Source organism: Gossypium hirsutum, chromosome D12, assembly GCF_007990345.1.
Source record: "Gossypium hirsutum isolate 1008001.06 chromosome D12, Gossypium_hirsutum_v2.1, whole genome shotgun sequence".
Taxonomy (NCBI): Eukaryota; Viridiplantae; Streptophyta; class Magnoliopsida; order Malvales; family Malvaceae; genus Gossypium; species Gossypium hirsutum.
Genome location: NC_053448.1, coordinates 7,680,007 through 7,701,524, shown reverse-complemented (window position 1 = coordinate 7,701,524; position 21,518 = coordinate 7,680,007). Strand labels below are relative to the sequence as shown.

Below are 21,518 nucleotides of genomic sequence, written 5' to 3'. Positions count from 1 at the left end.
TTTTCATCTGTGCCAAATCTAACTAACACTTATCTCAAATCAAAACCCCAAAGTTCCCCCACACTTACCTCAGAAGAAATCAGCAAAATCAACCTCCTCCTCCCACGTCTCTGCCTCTTTAACCACCTCCCAACTGCAATCCAGCTAACTACCACCGCTCTCACTCTCCCTAACCCTCCCCCCGATCCCAAGTCCCTCTCTCTTTCCATTCTCATTCACTCCCTCACTCTCCAGCCTGACCTGAAACTACCCATGTCACTCCTCACCCGCCTCTCCCGCAAGCACCCACCTCACCCATATCTAACGCCCATCTCAACCATGCTCATTGCCTCTTATCTCAAAAAGGACAGGCCTAAGGATGCTCTCAAAGTATACAAATGGATGCTCAGGCCTGGCTCTCCTTGTAGTATGGTTGACAAGTCTGCCTATGGGATTTTGGTTGGTGGGTTGTGCGCCAGAGGCTTGGTTCTTGAGGGCTTGATGGTTTTGAGGGATATGCTGAGGGTCCGTCTTTTGCCAGGGGAAGGTCTCAGAAGAAAGGTAGTTAGGAGTTTACTGAGAGAGGCTAGGGTTAGGGAGGCAAAGGCATTGGATGAACTTTTGCCTTGTGCTGGGGATCTCAACAAGGTGTTGGATTTTTTGGATCACCACATTGGAAATTGGTCGAACTAGCTAGTACCAGGTATGCGATTCTTACATAAGCAATTAGGTTTTAATTCTTAAGTGCAGAGTGAGTTGAAAAATAGCACCAGAAATTGTTCATAGAGAAGAGAAGTTATCCGGGCGTTGGGCATTAAAGAGAATGATCAGTACTTGGGAAATCTTATGAGATGTAGAAAATATCAAGTCAATGTATCCTAAAGATAAGGACCCTTTTTTTTTTGAATCATTATAATTTGATCATTTTGCTCTGAATTCTTTGTAGCATGCCTAATCCAATTAAGAGGAGAGAAGATGTTGGTTACTTGTTGAGCATTCATACTTAAATTTTTTTATAGTAATTTTCTTACTTTTCAGATTTGGATATGTGAATTTTTCTAGTTTAGTTTTGACGAGAGTCCTTGTATACAAAGTTTAGCATCTGCATTAGTCTTGTAAGACTTTGAACATGATTAATTTGATATTAGTTTTAGTCTATTTTAGAGATACTTGTTCTCTTAGATCAAGATATAATAATATTGAACTTGTGCATATTTGAGGCTTTGTAAACATAAATCTTGGAGACTTTTGAGTTGTTTTTGATTTAATGTTATGCTTGTTGTGGGATTCATCTCATGTGTATCTGTCACCTCGATTAATGAGGCTTTACAAAGAGTGGTATCCAAGCCAGGTTTAGTGATTCTATGTTTCTTAGGATTCTTACTCCGATAATTATTTTGTTTGGCTTTGAATTTTGTTATGAGTAGAAATTGAGGTGAAATTGATAAAAGAGTAATGATAAATTGCAAGCGATGGATTCTTGATGTGAGTAGGTTAAGGTTAAGTTTGTTATATGGTTTTGATCTTTTGAAGATCTTAATAAACTGAAGTTATACTTAAAATTTTGTGAAATTTTTATGAGTTTTGCTTATTAAGTTCCGATAATCTTTAGCTATGATCTCGATTGTATCTATTCAGGGTCAAAAGAACGAGCATTTAGAATTGTCAGGAGATTATACACTTGTAGAGAACAATTATTGTTGTTTTGAGGTTTTTGACAAGGAGTAATAAATTAGATTCTTAACCTATAGAGATTTAGGAGTTTTATGGTTGGTATTCAGCAAACCTTTAATCACTGGTGTAATTATATTTTTGTTGAGATTAAAGTTTGTAATATAGAGGTGAGAAATGATTATTAGAGCTTAAGGTATTTATGTACCAGGATTTTGTCATTGCCCCTACGTAGGCTTACATCAAAGTATTCTCTTTTGGGTATTCACTGGCCTTTTAAGGATTTCTCACCCATAGTTCACCTCTCTTGGTGCAAACAAATTATCTCTCATTTAAGAGAGTTGTTTTTGTAACACAAGTACCAATTGGGCTAGCGAAAGGAATTTCTTAAATGAGAGGTATTTGGTATGATTGTGAGCTTACTATAAGTAGATACTCTGATGTGGATCTTAATTAAAAGGCGCTGACAGTTTGTTTAAGGTTGACAGTTGAGAGAGTTCTTAGTACTTCTTATTCCATAAATGAAAGCTCATAGCTTTTTCATTGAACCGTTTTTTCCATATTAGAAACATGAGCTGAGAGCCTTAGAATGCAGAAAATATTGTGGAAAAGTATTTTTCTAGATAATGTACAGTCTCAGAGGAATATTACTCTTGAGAGCAAAGTGATTCAGGGAACATTTTCACCAATAATCTCCACAGGAACACCTTCCATCCCTGAACTGATGAAACCTCCTCACATCTCTTAGGATTATTTCCCTATCTGTTATCCTTGAGATGTATTTAGCAGCCTCATGGCAATCATTACAAACTCTAAGGTTCTTTGCAACTCTAATTGTGGTACCAGGAGGGCTGTTGAGAATGCCAAAGACTATTGCCAGTTTCTCACTATGCCCACAAAGCAAAGTTTCTTTCTCCTCCTCATCAACATTATGTAGAACACAAGAAGTATCAGGCACATACCCTTCCTTTCTCATCTTTTCTGACAGTATTTCAAGGAATCCATATAGTTGCCCGCTTTGTGGGTGTGATGCATCCCCAGCTATAAACTTATGAACCTCATCATCGAACTCAATCCAGCTACACCCTGGTTCTTTTTTTACCCCCATTTCTTTCATCCTCTTCCGAATATCTGTTGCCTTGTCCCATAGTTGAGCTGATGAGTATATGTTGGATAGTAAAACATAGTGGCTTGCCACATCAGGTTCTAGGTGGAAGAGATTCCTAGCTGCAATTTCACCGATTTCAACTTTTTGGTGGATCCTGCAAGAACCAAGCAAACTACTCCAAGCACCTGTCTTATCCAATTCCAAGGGCATGTCATTGATCAATTTATATGCTTCCTCAACTTGACCTGCTCGACCAAGCAAATCGACAATGCAAGCATAATGATCTGCTGTAGGTTCGACCCCATACTCATCCTTCATACGATAAAATAAGTTTTGGCCTTCTCTTACCATCCCCGAGTGACTGCATGCGGCAAATATAGCAATAAAAGTAACTTTATTAGGCTTGACTTCCTTGACCATACAGTTGAATAACTCCAAGGCTTCTGCTCCCTTGCCATGCATGCCATAAGCCATAATAATTACATTCCAGGTAATTAAATTTCGACAGGGAATGGTGTCAAACACTTTTCTGGATGTGTTCAGGCAGCCACATTTTGCATACATATCTACCAATGCACTCCCAACCCCAACATCTGATGCTAACATGTTTCTTATGGCATATGCATGGATCTCTTTTCCCTTTGCCAACGCAGCCAGTGTGGCACAACCTGGAAGGACTGTCATGAGAGTTATAGAATTAGGTTTAAGGGGGATTCTTTTCTCATGCTCATAAGAACTTTCATTCTTCTCTTGATCAACTCTTTGCATTTCATGTAGCAGAAGAAGTGCATTATTATGTTGCCCGCAAATAACATAACCAGTTATCATTGTATTCCAAGACACAATATCTCTAACGTCCATGTTGTCAAATATGGTTTTGGCAATTTGTATGTTCCCCATTCTAGAATACAAATCCATAAGTGCATTTTGCACATAGTGGTCTGTCCCCAAACCTCTCTTCAGTACGTATCCATGAATCCCTAGTTTGTGAACAAATGCTTCACTGCGCACGCATGCAGGCACAATGCTGGCCATTGTAGTGGCATTGGGACAGAGCCCAGCAGCTGCTTCCATTTCAATGAAAAGCATCAAGGCTTCCTCATCAAGTTCATTTTGCGCATACCCAGTGATCATAGCATTCCAAAGAGCAGTTTTTTTCTCTGTGGCATAATCAAAGACTCGGCGACCACTGTGAACCTTTCTGCAATTGCAATACATATCAACCAAAGCGCTAGCAACAAAAGAATTGTCAATCAGAATATCATGTCTCAATGCATACGCATGAAGCTGTTTCCCAATTACTAAGAGCTCCAAGTGTGAGCAAGCAGGAAGCACGCTTGCAATTGTGACACCATCAGGTTTGAGACCTTGAAGAACCATGCGGTGTAATAAGAGTAATGCTTCTAAAAACATATCATTTTGGGACAAGGAGCTCAACATGGTGTTCCATGATACTAAATCGCGCTCCTCAAACAACTCAAATACCACCTTGGCGTCGTTGAGATGTCCTAGCTTGGAGTACATGGCCATCAATGCGTTATTAGTAAACGTCTTGATATCTCCCATTCTCAGGCTGTATCCATGAAGCTGCTTTCCTAGACGTAAGCCATGATGCCTGGGCAAATTCGAACAAGCATGTGCAACGCTCACCAACGTAAATGAACTAGGCTCGACATCATCCAGCAGCATTAACCTAAAGGCCTCTAAAGCGGTTTCCCAGTCCTCAAACCGACACAAGGCAGAAATGAAGGAGTTCCAAGAAACGGTATCTCTGTGGGATTGGGGAATTCTTTCAAACACCTTGTAGACATGGGAAATGTCCCCACATTTACCGTAGACATTGAGCAGGGAATTGGCCACGGGGACGAAGGAGGTTCCATAGCCATATTTGAGAACGTGAGCATGAATCTGGTTTGCCAAGGGCAAGTGTTGAAGAGCGGCAACGGCCTTGAGGATAGCGGGGAAAGCGAAGTGATCAGGTAGGATACCGGAGGAAGTCATGTTGACATAGGTTAAAATGGCTTGGTGGAATTGGTTGGACTGGGTATTGGCTCTGAGAGATTGGGTCCATGATTGCCGAGTGAGTGAGTGGGTTGTTGTGGGGATGGATTGGTGGGTTTGAAGGGAAGGGATTGAAGTTGGTGGAGGAGAATACAGGAAAGGGGAGGACATTTGCTCGTTATTGCCGTTGTGTTGTTATCCACAAGCAGGATTGAATTTGGCTGGTTATATAGTATCTTGGAGTACCAGGCCCAATTGGATCTGGTATAAGGCCAGTTGACGTTTTTATCTATATTTATTTTAAGTTTCTAATTAAATTGATATCATAAGTTAACCGAAAACGAGCTCTATTAAAAATTATTAAAATATTTTTATATATATAAAATAAGTTAAATTATTATGAGGGTATTTTTATTTATTTTATATATATGAAATAAAATAAATTTAAAATATTAACTTTACTTTTTCAATTAAAAATTTTATTATAGACTTTTAATAAATATATCTATTACATAATATTCTTCTCTTAATTAAGTGCATCATGCATACAAGTAGATCCTTTTTGGGATTCTAGTAAGTATATTTTATTTGATCTGAAACGTAAAACACGGGGCTTTTATACAGATTATGAAGAATCCTGCTTAAGGACGAGACCATATAGATAGAGATGGTGGAAGGAATACAAACAAGAAGAGGAAAATAAGGCAAGGCCTAAGCTTTCTCCTCTTCATCTTCATCTTCATTCTTAACCTTGAGGGCATCTAGTTTTTGTTGTTGATGGGCCATATCATAAGTTGCATGGACACCAACGAGAGTGTAGTAAACCAGCATTGCCACCGTACAGATTCCGAACCTTATAAAAGCTGGAGGTCCCAAAGACCCCATGAGGAAGATATTTATTGCAACTGACAAAGATGGAAGCCATGGAACCAGTGGGACCCCCCAAACTTTTGGCGTCCTCTGCTGTGGCAGAAATATTGATATCCCCATAGTCCCCAGGAACCAAAGGGGAATTGTTACAACGTATCCCACCCATCCATTAGGCCTTAGTCCCCAGTAGGCTGAAGTTCCCATTGAGGAAGCAATGATAACCAGCAGGAATATTACAAGCTTCAGCTGGTTTATTCCTGGTGTGACTTCCCTCACATAGTATCTCCTCACAAGTAGTGCTACAGCCATCATCATGAATATGAATAGAGTGCTCACAGATAGCAAGCTTGCTAAGACATCCAAGCTTGAGAAAAATGCAATGAGACCACTTGAAATGGTCATCAAAAGCGTCGCGTTTATTGGTGTTCCAGTCTTTGGGTGGACAAGCGCGAACCATGGTGGGATCATGTGTGCTCGTGCAATATGAGTAGTATATCGTGCCTGCCCAAGGGCTCCTACCAGAAGGACAGTGGTCATCCCCTTAAGAGCACCAAGCGCTACAAGATACTTGGCTCATTTCATTCCAACACTCCGAAATGCCATAGAATAGGCGGCGTTTGGGTCTATTTCTGTGTATTTCTGCATCATGCTTAGGGACAATGCCATCAAGCAATATACGACAGTGATGATTGACATTGATCCAAGTAATCCTAATGGTATGTCTCTTGAAGGGTTTTTTGTTTCTTCAGCCATGGTAGCAATGCTATCGAATCCACCATAAGCAAAGTAAACAATAGCCGCTGCTTGGAAGATCCCTTTGGCTCCATGGGGTAAAAAGGGTGTCAAATTTGACGTGTTGGCATGAGCAAAGCCAGCAATTAGCACGAACAAGATCACTAAAGTGTTCAGTGCAGTGGCTATCCAATTCAATTGAGAAGTTTTCTTTGTGCTAATCATTGCAATGGTTGCAGCAATTGCCAAAACTGCAACTGCAATCGGGCCCAAGAGATAATTTCCCTTAGGGATACGAAGTGAGTCGGGCTGACGGTTTAAGAGAGTGGCGAAGTAAGAAGTCCATGCTCTGGCAACAGCTGCACCTCCAACAATGCTTTCAAGAAGTATATTTCCAGCAGTGATGAAGGCCACAAAATCTCCTAATTCAATTCTTAAATAAGCAAATGACCCACCTGCCACAGGGATCTCTACTGCAAACTCAGAATAGCAGAATACAGAAAGCATTGCTGAAATACCTGAGGCAACATAGGACAAGACAATGGCAGGTCCAGCATGACGATGAGCTTCTTGGCCAGTGAGCACGAAGATGCCTGCTCCAATAACCGACCCAAATCCAAACCAGGTAAGATCCCACCAAGTGAGGCAACGTTTCATGTCATTTTCACTTTGTTTACGAAGTTGTGTTATCTCGTTTGCATCATCCGAGCGGCTTAGAAGGCGGTCATTGAATCGGGAATATATTTGTGAGAGTGCAGATAGGTAGGTGTTCCAATTTTGGAATGATTCTTCAGGCAAGAAATCAACTTTGCTCCATCTCCAGTAAGGTCGTTGTTGAACCTCATCTTCTTTCCCAATGTAACTCATTGCTTGGTTTTCTTTTTTCTCACAGCTTTCACCAATATCAAGGGTAGACTAGTGATAATACGGTGTAGTGATTTTGTCTTTAGTATGAATTTGTAACTCAATTATAGACCAATGGATCCTTGAAACGGTGACATTGTCACCACAACTTGCCATACTAGTTACTGATGTTTTGGAGTGTTTCGTCCTCTTTCCATACAGCATCAAGGGTAAGATAAGAGCATGCTGTGTCGTTTGATTCACGTCGTTGACTTGCCTTGCCTGGCCTAGTCTGCCTGCTCTGCATTAAATCCTATTCCTGTTTCTAGTCATTTGTAACCGGTTCACATCAAGATTCCAGGGGCCCGCTGTTTGATTCGGTGTTTAAATTTTGGTTAAAACTGAATTAATAGACTCAACTGATCTAATTCGGTTAATTGGTCGGTTAACCGATCTAATTTGGTCGGAGATCGGTTAATAATTTTTTAAAAGTTCGGTTTTCGATTAATTCGGTTCGAAATCGAGTAATTAACCGAATTAATCAAACTTAATAATTAATAATATAAATTATATGTAGTTTTAATTCAATTAATTCAGTTAAATGAATATTATTAATTTATATTTTTATATGTTTCATACTTGTTTAACCAGAAAAACAAAAACATATAAATTTCAGTTAATTCAGTTGACCGACCAAATTAATCGAAATATTTTGGTTTGGTTAATTTTTTTGAAAATATTTTAGTTTAGTTAACGGTTAAAGGATTAAAAAAGTTTGGTTAATATTAGTTTGTTTCTGTTAACCATTTAAACACACCTAATCTCTGTAACGATTTTTAATTTTTTTTTAAGGAAAACATGGTCCAAATCCGTACCAAACGTCTGACGAGCTTTAACCAAATAGTTTATTATAAAATTATTGAGTATTCATATTTATTTAAAATATGTGTTTATATGTTAACATGAATAAAAATTTTAAAAAATATATACTTTGCATTCTAATTCATCATATTTTATTTTTACTTGAAAATAATAATAAAAATTTTATAGCATTCGGAATTATGTTATACATATATTTATTAAAAGTTTATATAAAATGAAATGAAGTTTTAGTAGAAATAAATTTAAATGTTTAAAAATTATGGTGTCTTAAATTCAAATATGAATTTTTATTAATCGTAAAAGCATTTTCATAATAACATAACTTAATTTAATAAATATATTTTACTCATTTTGATGCTCAATTTACTCCTAACATCCAAAAGTATAAATATGTATTATTATTAGATCATGTTTCATGATTTATATTCCAATTTGTGTTATTTATATCTCGAATTAAGTAATAAATTGCATTACATAAAATTTAATAAGATTAACAAAAATATTAAAAAACATTGTATAGCAATTATTTAAATTAGTTATTTTTGAAAATTTATTAATAAAACATTTCTTACTATTTGAAACATTTACATCATTCTTTATTAATTCTAAAAATGATTCTAATCTATTTCATAAGACAATTTTATTTTACCAAAATAATATTTACCAAGTAATAATCATAAATTTTTTATCCTATTCTTACCCAATAATTATTCTCTATTAGTATGGTTCACTCACGCTTTGTGATAGTCTAATTATTTGTTTATGTCAATTTATAAGGTAAAAATTCAAAGATTAAAATATACTCTAAGTAAATTTTTTAGAATCGGACAGCGATCGAACCGATTAAGCCACTTATTCATACGATTTGATTAAATAAATCAATGAAAATTTATAGAAATAGAAAATCGGTTTAATTAATGTTTTAGTCTAGTTCAATTGTCTTATACCAATTCGCGAGTCAACCAGTTTGATGTCTCTTTTTAAACCAATATGCTGACCGTTTTCTTGTTTGAGCAGCCAGTCTGCTCCAGTTCAAACAACCATGACCCTAGGTCTCTACACTTCATACATTTTAAATTTAACCCTCTTACTTTCATTTTCAAAATTTTGATCCCTACTTTTTTTTTATATTTAAAATTTTACTTTTAAATTATATATAATCGCGTAACATCTTAATTGAAAGTCAACAATATTAATTCTTTCAACTAATTTATAATATTATTAAAATGTAAAAATCAAATTATGTAAAAAAAATTAAAGTCGAAGATTAAATCTTAGATTTAAAGATATTAGAAGGTACAGAATTTATATATATATATATATATATAAAGCATGGTGAGTGAGTAGGAAGGTGACACCTAAATAGATATTCGTCCCAGAATATTCAAACTTCAAAGTCAAGCATGCCCACAGTTCCACGAGAAATGGTTGCAAGTTGATATTTGCTACAATTGTTAAGCTATTGGAGAGCGTGAGATTCAAGCACTAAAGCCATTTAATTTAGAGTAAAATTTGTCCCAAACCCCTATACTCTTCATGAAGTTTATTTTTAAAATTTTAATTTTTCTACTTTTCAACTTTTAAAATTTATGTTCAACCGATATCACTATTAATATTTTTTTATTGAATTCAGGCTTATTACAGTATCATTTTTTTTAATTACATAGCTACGTACCAAATAAGTATTTTATTTTTATTTCAAAATATCACACTAACAAATTTACCAAAATAAAAAAATTACCAAGGTTAACAAGTAGACCTGAATTTTAAAATTTAAGAAGTAGAGAGACTAAATTTTTAGAAATAAAAGTACATGAACTAAGTTTCAAAATTGTAAAAAGTACAGGGACCTATGGTATATTTTAACCTTTAATTTATGCTTCTTTTGTTTTATGTTTGCTATATAGAAGACAACATGATTGATCACTATCTTCATCGCTGGCCAGGCTGTTATCTATCAAGTTCAATTTCAACACCTTCAACGTCATCCCGTAGATAACTACAAAGATAAATAAGTTTTGGTTTTCTTTTTGGCCCTCTGAATGAAGGGCTTATTTATCTGAGGGGCCTTAAACTTTTTTTCTTTTTCCAATTTAATTGAATTCAAAGTATCATGATCTCCACGCCTTCAGCATTTTATTGGTGACATGTAGTAGCAGCTTTAACACCGGCCGACTGTTGGGTTCATTAATTGATAAATATATATATTTGCATGGTAATTTTCAGATGATGAGAATCCTAACATTTTCTTTCACATCCTCACTGTTGCATGCTTATAGAGTATAACATCTTACATGATGCAAAATCCTACATCTATAACTCGACTAGTGAGCAAAATTTGTGACATGATAGATAACAAGTATACTGAACTTATTGTTAAAGCCGGTGGCGATGGAAGCTTACAAGAACTTTGTACTTGAGCTACGATCATATATGTTAGCATCTGTAGGTCAACAAAAGTGCTATACCACTGCCTAGCATTGTTAAATCTAATGCCAAAAATATCAAAACAAGGCAGTGCATGAACCAGAAGTTGTGGATGGTTAAATGGCTGCATCTACAAATAAAGCATTTCAATAAATATAACCATTGTGAGAAAGTGACCACAATTCATTTGTAGCTAGTTCTGTCTTTCCAAACGGTTCAGTATTTCACCTCAGAACCTTGTATTCTACAGCTGATTTCCTGAATTAGGGATGTTAAGGATTTATAGGAGGAACCGTTTTCCATCAGTGCCATCCTACTCTTGGCCTCCATTTCCCTTACCTTGGCCTTCACTTCATCTTCTCCGTCCATCAAACGCCTCAACCCTCTTTCTAACTCCTCAGCCACTACCAAATCACTATCCTCCCTGTAATCCAACCTTATCTCCACACCCAATCCCAGCTCTTTCACCAACTCAAATGCATTCATTTGTTGCTCCGCATACACTGGCCATGTTGCAATAGGAACCCCGTGCCATACACTTTCCAATATGGAGTTCCACCCATAGTGTGATACAAACCCTCCAATTGCTTGGTGGCTCAATACTCTCACTTGCTGAACCCACCCACACACAATCCCCAATCCAGCCGTCCGATCCAGAAACCCCGCCGGCAAAGCAGCCTCTACATTGGTGTACTCACCTGGGAGATCTAATTTGCCTTTGGGTGGCTCGCGGATGGACCATAAAAATCGATACCCAGAACGCTCCAACCCAATTGCGATCTCTCTCAATTGGGGTCCTTCAAGACTCCCCATGCTCCCGAAGCAGAGGAATACCACTGAAGAGGGAGGCTGTTGATCAAGCCATTCCATTATGGAATCTTGTTGCTGAGCTCCATCCGGATGCCATCGGGACGCTCCAGCATGATCCAGAATCGGACCCACTGGGTAAACTGGAGGTAACCCACTGATGGATAGCGACTCAATGGCATGGGGCTCCAGTTCAAGAAACGTGTTTACTACGATACCTATTGTCTCTGTGTACCTGCATGCGTTCTCTAAGAAACAGAAATAACCATCCTTGTTTCTCTTTAGCACATGGGAGGGCAACATGCTTGGGGGCAAAGGTTTAGAAAAAGTGGGGACGATCAACTCCACTGCAGAGTCTTTGGGAACGATAAACCCAGAGTGGGAGTCCGAGTCAACAAAGTCGACAGCTAGTTGTGTGTCTAGCGCTGGCAAATGAAGCATAAACCCCAAAAAGCTGGCTGAAGAAGCAAAGAAGAGATAGCAAGGAATGCCAAGGTCTTGGGCAACATCAATCATGGAAGTAGTAAACATGTCAACAAAGAGAGCAGCAACAGAAGTAGTTGAGATGAGGGTGGAGATGGCGTGCTTGGCGTGGGGCTTGTGCTTGTCTATGAGGAGGGATGTGTAACCCAAAGAAGATTGGTACTGATCAGGAGTGGGAGGTTGAATGGTAGGGAGATGGATGAAATTGACATGAGAGTGAGAGTGAGAGATAGCAGTGGCAAGTGATTGAGTGTAAAGGTTGACGATGGTTCTCTCGGGCACCGTGATTATGAGAAGGGTAGCGGAGAAGCGAGGGTCATGACGAGTTAGGTGGTGGGAGAATTCGACGGTAGGAACCAGGTTGCCGATGGAAGGAGTGGAGATGAAGACCGCCTCATATTTATCCATGGCCATGGCCACGGCCACTCAGGCTTTGCCTTTTTTCTGTGTCTCAGCTTTAATTATTTATTACTATGTATATCAGATAAGATAATATGACTGTCTAGTCTTGAAAACTGCTAACATTGTATTTCGTTACTTAATATCTTCCCTTAATCAACTTGGTTTTTAAACCATTTTTGTATTCTTTTTACTGAATTTTCATATTTTTCTCAGCTTAAATTTAAATTATTGTAAAATAAATATTTTTAGGCAAAAATTCAGGTTAGTTAACTTATTTGGTCAATACCGGACTTAAAAGTAATTTTAACGATTTAATTAAGTGTGCAAAACACTTCTTTTTAGGCCCAAAAACATAAAAAAAAAACTGCCAAGTCATAACAAAGCAAGACAAGCTCTAGATCTCACAATCGAAGTGTGTGTCGCGACATGCACTAGGTTATGTCGCGACACAAGCTGACAGAGGGTAAAACTAAAGTGAGGATGTTTTCACCTGCACAATCAATATTTAGTGTAATTAAGGCCTATATTTAATCTAATTAAGTAACTACTTTTACCTATAAATAGGAGGTTTACACTTAATTAGAAGATCACAATTTTGGAGGCCACAAATTAGATTTTAGGAGTAGATTTAGTTTTAATTAAATTTTAAATTAGGTTTTATTTTATTTTATTTTATTTTATTTTCAAAACAATTTATTTTCTTGCTCTTTTACTTAGATTTGATTTGAGCCCAAAATTTTGGTTTTAAGTATTTTTCTATTTTTCTTACACTTTTTGTTTGTCAACGACAATCTCTTGTTAGCTGTTAAAGGATTTCGTGGATCCAAATGCATTTAGCTTATCAAGTGGAGCAATTTCTATCATTCTCTCGTTTTAATTTATTTGTGTGTTTGTGCATGTTGAATTAATTTTATAGAATATGGAAATTGTGTTTATGAGTGGCTAGATCTTTAGGGAGATTAATGAGCAGACGTAGGAGTAAATTAAGAAAGAGTTATAGTTTTTCCATAGAGTTATTTGGCATAAATACATGTGTGTTTAAACCCTAAGATTGACGACCCTAGGAAGTAATCTAGTATAAACAAGGTCGAGAGATAAATTTACCAAGTAAATTATGGATTTATCCTGGTCAGGAAAGTGAGGTTGAGAGATAAGTGTGTACTAGTCGATTAGTTAATTAGTAGAGGCCGAGAGGTAATAATGGTTAGTTAATAACTAATTACCTAATAAAACCCAAATTTTGAAATTAATTGCAACCACTGAAGCGAGTTAATCTTCTGCCTGTTAATTGAGAAATTTTCATTTGTTAACTTTGTTTTAGTAGTTTAGTTTTTATTTTACAACCTTAATATTTAATATTAATTATCGTAATATGATTTTTAGTGATTACTATTTAGACTTACTAGTGTAGATAATATATTTATTTTTAATTCAACCTCCCTTAACTACGATCATCGGAATACTTACTAATGTTCTGTTGTAACACTAAACTATATTACAATTTGACATGCTCGCTTATGAATACCACACTTACTCTCTCTATATATTTTTGCACAATTTTTACTTTAAACGTTCACACATTTTGAGGCAGCCAGCTTCCCATGTAGTATTCTTGATTGAAACGAAACTACATTACAAAGACATGGAAATAGTTCGGCGGTTGTGTGGCTTTACGTGTGGGATTGAAGTTGGTTATTGTGGTGCGCCTAGGGCACTACATGTTGGTTGGCTGACTATCCCCATTATAAAGTTCAGCACATTGTCCATTCGGCACTGAGCTATTTTGTTGAATACTGGTTAACGTCCAATAAGGGTGTGGCGATGAGAGATCGCCAGTTTAAGTTTGAGGTCATTTGGACGTTGGAACAAGAATGTGAAGCTTTAATTCGGGATACTTGGAATGCTGGTAATTTATCAGTGCCCTATAAACTTGAGCAGATGGGGAGGTTTTGCACCTTTACTGTAACAACTCAAAAGTCAGTGGGGTCGAAAACAGTGGTTTTGAAATGTTGTTTTTTTATGATAGAATTAGTGAATATTATTTGTTAATATTTACATAGGTATTATAATATTATATTGATGTTTGGTCTAATAATTTTAATTATTTGGAAAGTTAGACAATGTACAAGTGTATCGGTTCTAAAGTCAGTGGTTTAGGAAATTGAGGTATCGAGACCTTGTTTCCATAAATCGGACTCATAAATATTTTTATTAAATATTTACGGAGTTATATTACAGGCAAATCGAATTTCGGTTAAAAAATTTTATCGAATTAGGGTTAAATTTTAAGTATAAGGACTAAATCGCGCAAGAGTCAAAAGTTAAATTATAATTAAATCGTAAAGTAAAGCATAGTTAAGGGACTTATTATGTAATAAAACTGTTAGTTAAATGGAAGTGGACGGCAATAGAGAAATTTTATATGGAAAATGTTATAAAAATAAATTATTAAAACATAAGTTAAAATTTAAAATTTAAAAGTATAAAATATGTAAAGTGAAAAGAAAGAGAAATGGAATTTTCTTCATTTCTTTCTTTGGTCGTACCATTAGAGAAGGAGAATAAGAAACTAATGGCATAGGGCTTGATTTTTCAAGCTTAAAATTAGTTATACAATTTAGTCATTTTTTTTATAATTTTTATGTTTTTGAAATTTTAGTATCTCGAACTAACTAACGCATGTTTTATTTTGCGGTGCTGCTTAAGATTGAAGATGTTATCATTGTTGGTTAGTTAAAGTTTTAGGGACTAATTTGATATATTTTTAGGTTAAAAGTGAAAAATAACTAAATTGTGAAGTTAATAGTTGATTTTGAGCAATAGGGACCAAATTACAAAAATTTTGAAATTTAGGGGTAGAAATGAGAAATAGGAAGTTAAATTTAGCTTAGAGTGAAATTGATATAAAAATTCGGGATTAAATGTGAAAGTTATGTTAGTTTCGATTTTAGGGACTAAATTGATTAAAATGTAAAAGTTGCATTAATTAGTAATTGAATGTGAAATTGTATGTATATTGATGAAATATGTTGTTTATTTTATTTCGTAGCTAACGTCGACCCAGATTCCTCGAAAAAAGAAGGGAAAAGACAAGGTCATTGATAATAGCTCAGAGTTTACGGTTTATGTTTCTATAACTTGAACAACTTCAATTGATGCATTTATGAATTTATTCCATGGGAAGATCATAAGGTAAGTTATAAATGATAAAAGGAGTTGAATTGATTTGATTCAATTTTATTATTGTGATGATGATGAAAGTGAATAGTTTTGGAAATATCGTATAATAATATAAATATGAAATTGAATATGTTTTGAGATGTGATATATATAAATATAATTGCGTATATGTATATAAGTATGATGGATGAAATAATGATGCAGAATTGGGACATTTATTATAAATGAAATTGAATAGAGGATGCCGGAGTTAAGTCCGGAAATGTGTATATAATATTGAAGTGATAAAATTATTTTGATTGTTATAAGGAGAAATGCATATATGTTACAATTATGTTAGATAGAATTATTATAGTAAATCAAATTGTAATATTAAATGGTGCATTATGACATGTAGCTTTTCAACATTAGTTTGCATTAGATCTTGTTGTTAAGTCATGCATTACATAATTTATATTATAATTTAATATTGAATATAGAAATACCGTTGAGTTATACTCAGCGTACATTATCGTTTGCTCGTGTGTGGGTTAGGTTTATTTAGTTCGTACGTGACTCAGCATCCAGCAACAATCCCAAACTCAAACATTGGTGAAGTTCTTATTTTGATGATGGCATGTACCTAGAGAGTCTTGAGTTTTAAGTGTTAGTTTTATAGTTGATGGCTAGTTGAATCTTGTTATCCTTATAGCTATCTGAATAAGTAAGGTATTTTGGAAATGATCAAATTGTTAATAGCTTGGAAGATGTGTTCTTTGGTAATTGCCTAATGTGGTCTTGAATGAGTTGATTTCATGCTTGGCTTGATGATTGATGATTGCTTGAAGGTGATTGATAGGAATGGTTATATTGAAAATGTTTTGCTAAAGTACTATGGTTATATGCATATTGGTTAATTAGTTGAGGAGTTAATATGTTGGATGAGTTGTTGGTTAACACATAGTTGTGAGAATAATGGTTTGATCTTGCAATGGCTGATAATGCTTTGTATATGTTTTATAAATGAAATTGAATGTTTAGCTGATGATGTAAAGGTACCATAATGGTATAATGGTTAAATATTTAGGGTGGTTGATTCTAAGGATGTATTTGGCTTGGATTTTGATGTTTTTGAATTGTTGGGTGAAATAGTATGTATTTAAGTGATTTGAGTTGTACATGAATAGGTATGCCTTAGATGATGTTTTGCATGCCCTTATTTATGTCTAGGTAAGTTTAGGTAAGTTATATGCATAAGTGGACCATTTAAGAGAGATTTTTACCATTTTTGAACTCAAGTACCGATATTTTTATATTTGGTATCAATACTTAATTATATGAACAGATTTAAAACAAACAGTATGCCAAAATGGTATCGATTTTTATTTGAGTACTAATATTTTTTCATAAAATATCGATATCATAAAATAAATATTGATACCCTTGTTTTGCAAAGAAAATAGAATTATACTTTGGTATCGATTTTCTATAAGGTATCGATTCAGTATCGATACCAACTATGAATTTTCAACATTGACTGTTAAACTTTAAAATTTTACAATTAGGTCCTTGTAGAATTCAAATTTTGTAATATGTCTGATTATACGTGATTTAATGATAAATAATTGAGATTTTGTTTAGTATTTGTTGATTGTTGGATTTTGTTGTAGCATCTTACTACTCGGGTCCGACGACCAGGCCGAGTAAGGGGTGTTACACTTGCAGTCGATCTTTACGATAGAGGAGATCTTGTTTGAACAAGTGCCTTCAAGCGGCCATTGAGCATTTTCGCTCTCGACTAGTGTGTGTTGATGTGTTATGCAACCTAGATGAATTGCAACTATACTTAAGTATGGAAGTTTCGCGGGATGAGATTTATTGGGAGCAACAAGCAAGGGTCAATTGATTGAAGTTAGGAGGTCGTAATTTTGCTTTCTTTAACAAATTTGCTTCTCAACAACGCCAAGTTAATAGGGTTCTCGATATTGAGAATCGTATTGGTATGTGGGTGGAGAGTGATGTAGAGGTTGCCTAAGTAGTTGTCAACTATTTTGTTCATTTGTTCACTTCTCACAGTTGGATGGAGTGCAATGGTTCATCTCGGCTGAGGCTAATGCCAGTCTTCTTCAAGATTTCACACATTCGAAGATTGTGGAGGGTTAGCGTGACATGCATCCGGCAAAAGCACTAAGGCCAAATGGTTTGCTGGCTTGTTTTTGCACATCTGCTGGAAAGTAATTGGTGGGGATATTATTCAGTTTTGTCTATCTATGCTAAATAGATGTCAAAATCTTGCTAGTTTTAATCACACTAACATTGTCCTACTTTTGAAGTTTACGAAGCCTCGAGATATGGGCAATTTCACCCTATTAGTCTTTGCTTTGTGTTATATAAGACTATAGCCAAGGTTTTGGTTAATAGATTTAAAGGTGTGCTTGGTTCTTGTATCGATGATGGTCAAAGTGCACTTGTGCCTGGGCGTTTAATTTCTGATAATGTCTTGGTGGCTTATGAATTGATACATTCTCTCTGTAATCAACATTCCAGTAAGGTGGGAAGTTCGGCCGAAACTCGATATAAGTAAGGCTTAGGATCATGTAAAGTCTTTCGTAGAGAATATGATGCTTCGTTTGGGTTGATCTGGTAATGCATTGTGTTCGAACAGTGACTTATTCTATGGTGGTAAACGGATTGAGTTATGCACACTTTTCTCCATCTTAAGGCCTTCGGCATGGGAACCGTTTATTGCCTTAACTATATCTCGTGTGCTGAAGGTTTTTCTATATTGCTTAATGCTTGTGTGATCGAACCTAAACATGTCCTTTGTCTAATCGAAAATGAGCAAATCGATTGAAAGACTAATATGTCGTCTATCAAGTCCAATTAGGGAGATGCCTTATCTTCGTTATTGAAATGGATGACTCCCAAAAGATAAAGACATAGATGTGGCTAGCTAGACTCATAGTACATCGGACTGGATCCAAGAACAATAGATCCTGAATTCGTTTATGGATTTATTCACTTGTGACGTTCAATGTGTGACATACCTTAATCCTGAGTGGATGACGGACTATGTATGCGTGACTCGTATACTTTGATTTAAGTAAAAGACTGAATTCAAATAGATAAGGAACCAAAAGCTGGTGCATTGGGTATACGACTTCTGTAGTATGTAGCATCATTCACAACAGTGGAATTCATAGCCCAAGATATGGGTAAATGATATCCTCTCATTGGCATTACATGGTAGATGAAAAGTAAACAAAGCCACGGGTTGTTCATTTTTGTGGAATATTAAATTATTTAGAATTAAGAAAGGTATTGGTTTATTTATAAAAGATTATTGTTATCAAGTTAGATTATGTGTCTATTACACAAGAGGTAAAAAAAAAAACTTATATATGTGCTAGAAAATACTAATTAGTTTATAGTTATGTGAGTGAATGTATGAATCATGAATGAAAAAAATTTCCCCTACTACTATTGGTGGATATTATACGTTTATCCCTTTAGAAACTCTATGGATTTAATTCTCCTTTTATTTATGCTTGAAATTTTATTTAATTGGGGATTTTTTGGTTTGTTGTTTGATTGGCAGCAATTTTAGCTTTGAAAGAGGAATCAATGTATCAAAAACAACAGTGAAAAGTGTTCCTAACCTCAACTATACATGTTCTGTACTTCAACTCTCTGCATCGAAAACAATAGTGAAAGATGATCAAGTTAGAGGAATCAATTGAATGGAACCATTCCGGCAATTTTTGAGCCAATTACAAGTTTGCAAGTTGTTAACTTTTCTTTTAATAAGTTAAGTGGTGAAATTCCAAATGAGTTAGGCTAAAATTGTTGGAGTCTAATGCATCTCCATCTTGCAAGTAATGGGCTTTCATATTCAATTTCATCCAACTTGGGTAACTGGGGAATTTCTTGGGTGGACTTGTAGCGCCGACTTTGGGGGATGGTAAGCGGTTAAAATTGTTCGAAACTACCCAAGAGTATTGTAAAAATTTTCGGTATCCATGTCTTTTGGCTGCCAAATGTGAATTTAGAAAGCATTTTCCTGCAGACTTGAGGTCATGTTCTATCTTGAAAATGCTGAGTGTAGCACAAAACTTCTTAACTGGATAAATACCTGCGTCCTTTGGTAATTGTAAGAACTTGTATTTCCTTGATTTGAGCTCCAATAACTTGTCTGGTTCGCTTCCAACTGCAATTTTTGTTCCATGCGTGGGTTGTATTCAGTATCAGCCAAAATTCCTTGTTTGGAAATATTTCAAGATTTTCTCATGGTGAGGGCTCTAATGGCTCCTTGAATTTGTCAATGTCATATATGGATCTGGTTGGATTAAGTTTTTTAGTTGAATGGGAACAATTTTGAAGGTAATATTTTTGTATATTCTTTTGATCCTTGTCTAAGGTTGGATGGTTCGATCTTTGATGCTAGCAACAATAAAATCGTAGGTGAACTTTTTTTAAACATGGGTCACACTTGCAAATGCTTGAAATTTTTGAGTTTAGTGAGCGATGAATTTGTTGGCTCAATTCCTACATCATTCACTGACATAGTTTCTCTGCTTAAGCTTAACCTTAGTGGAAATAGATTGCAAGATCATATTTCGTCATATATTAGAGAGATCGCTTTCTAATAATAACTTTTTAGGAGTGGTGTCTCAGGATTTAGTTTAATTGTCATTTTTAAAACTCGTTGATTTATGATCACGACTTATTCTTACGGACCTCTGATTTACGATCATGACCTTCGGTTTTCTAATAGTCTGCTAATGTAATACCCTGAAAATTTCTACAGTAAGGAAAGTAAGATAATATCTCTGATATAGTAAAATAAGAAAATAAAGTGCTAAAAAGGAGTAATTTTGAGTTATGGCAATATTTGGGAAGTATATTATAACATATTAATTCAAGAAAGGATTAAATCGCAAAAGTGAGAAAAGTTTTGTTATCCAAGAGTAAATACTCAAAAGTTAAGGGGTTAAAGTGTAAATATGAAAAAGTTGAAGGACCAATGGTGTTAATATTTTAAGGGTGGAATAATCTAGAAACTAAGAAAAATGAATGGATTGGGACCAAATTGAAAAAGGTGAAGAAGTTTGAGGGACTAAATCATAATTTTACCAAATTAAGTGGTGACTCAGGGATGGAATTTTAAAAGATCATTAGGGGCAAAATGGTTAATTAGAAGAGAGAGAAATCTAGAAGATAATGATGATGTTGGAGATATTTTAGATTAATAAATAAATAAATATTAGTTTATTAATATTTTAATTTGATTTTTTAAATGATATTATTTTATTATTATTAATTTATTTAGTATATATATGTGTGGAAAGAAGGATGAAAAGCCAGTAATTCCCCCCATTTTTGCATGCATTAACGTGAGAAGAAGAGGGGAAGAAAGAAAGCTTTGTTTTCTTTACAATTTGGTCCTTTCACCAAAAATTCACTATTTTCACTTAGAAATCAAAGGAATTTCCATAGCCACCAAGAGATAAAATTGACAAGGAGACTATGGGGAGCTAGAATATCAAGTTAGATTCAAGAAATAGGGGCTGAAGGAGAGAGAAAATCAAGTTAAAGATTGAAGTCAATTAAGCAAGGTAAGAACATCATGATTTCAATATATTTTTGAGTTTGATATTATTGAAAAAGTATGAAATTGATATTAATGTTGGGTTTTATTATATAAGGTTATAAGTTCTTGATATGTTAGTGAAGAGAAAATAAGAGAAAGTGTTGAGAAATGGTGTAGAGAAGGAAAATAAGATTGTTATAGACTTAGTAATCAACATTTTGCACTAAAATAGTTTTGAAACAGCAGTAGTAGTCTGACTTTGAAAATCTACCAAAAATCGTATAAATTGAGTTAGAGGATGAAAAAAATATAAAATTAAATCTTATTGAGTCTAGTTTCTCATAGAAGAAACGGTGTAAGCAATGGAATTGTAAATTATGAGATATAATAGGTTTTGTGAGATGAGGTCAGAATAATTTCGTGTTCCCCTGTTCTGACTTTGGAAAATCATAAAAAATTGGGGAAAAATAATTAGAGTCTTAAATTTATATGTTTAAATCCTTAAAGAGTATATTTTCAATACAAATGAACGGTAACATCATTTGCATTCTGTATGAATAGATA

General features: G+C 35.1%; 4 protein-coding genes across 4 annotated transcripts; all 4 read right to left on the bottom strand.

The window, feature by feature from the left end:
- Positions 1-2,138: 2,138 nt before the first annotated feature.
- On the bottom strand, positions 2,139-5,119 carry LOC107945281 (pentatricopeptide repeat-containing protein At3g57430, chloroplastic). Its single transcript, XM_016879234.2, has one exon. It carries the CDS (start codon positions 4,928-4,930, stop codon positions 2,333-2,335), a length of 2,598 nt encoding a protein of 865 aa, XP_016734723.2. The 5' UTR covers positions 4,931-5,119; the 3' UTR covers positions 2,139-2,332.
- A 208-nt stretch (positions 5,120-5,327) lies between these two features.
- On the bottom strand, positions 5,328-7,584 carry LOC107945283 (cationic amino acid transporter 5-like). Its single transcript, XM_016879236.2, has one exon. The coding sequence runs from the start codon at positions 7,226-7,228 to the stop codon at positions 6,203-6,205; it is 1,026 nt and encodes a 341-aa protein (XP_016734725.2). The 5' UTR covers positions 7,229-7,584; the 3' UTR covers positions 5,328-6,202.
- Positions 5,471-6,166, bottom strand: LOC121224513 (cationic amino acid transporter 5). Its single transcript, XM_041107951.1, has one exon. The coding sequence runs from the start codon at positions 6,164-6,166 to the stop codon at positions 5,471-5,473; it is 696 nt and encodes a 231-aa protein (XP_040963885.1).
- Positions 7,585-10,610: 3,026 nt separating the features above from the next.
- On the bottom strand, positions 10,611-12,415 carry LOC107945284 (UDP-glycosyltransferase 43). The gene has a single exon (XM_016879237.2). The coding sequence runs from the start codon at positions 12,215-12,217 to the stop codon at positions 10,730-10,732; it is 1,488 nt and encodes a 495-aa protein (XP_016734726.2). The 5' UTR covers positions 12,218-12,415; the 3' UTR covers positions 10,611-10,729.
- Positions 12,416-21,518: the final 9,103 nt, after the last annotated feature.

What these genes read in the sequence shown, in the direction of transcription:
- LOC107945283 (XM_016879236.2), bottom strand. Translation starts at nt 7,228, where the DNA reads ATGAGTTACATTGGGAAAGAAGATGAGGTTCAACAACGACCTTACTGG.
- LOC121224513 (XM_041107951.1), bottom strand. Translation starts at nt 6,166, where the DNA reads ATGACCACTGTCCTTCTGGTAGGAGCCCTTGGGCAGGCACGATATACT.
- LOC107945284 (XM_016879237.2), bottom strand. Translation starts at nt 12,217, where the DNA reads ATGGCCATGGATAAATATGAGGCGGTCTTCATCTCCACTCCTTCCATC.
- LOC107945281 (XM_016879234.2), bottom strand. Translation starts at nt 4,930, where the DNA reads ATGTCCTCCCCTTTCCTGTATTCTCCTCCACCAACTTCAATCCCTTCC.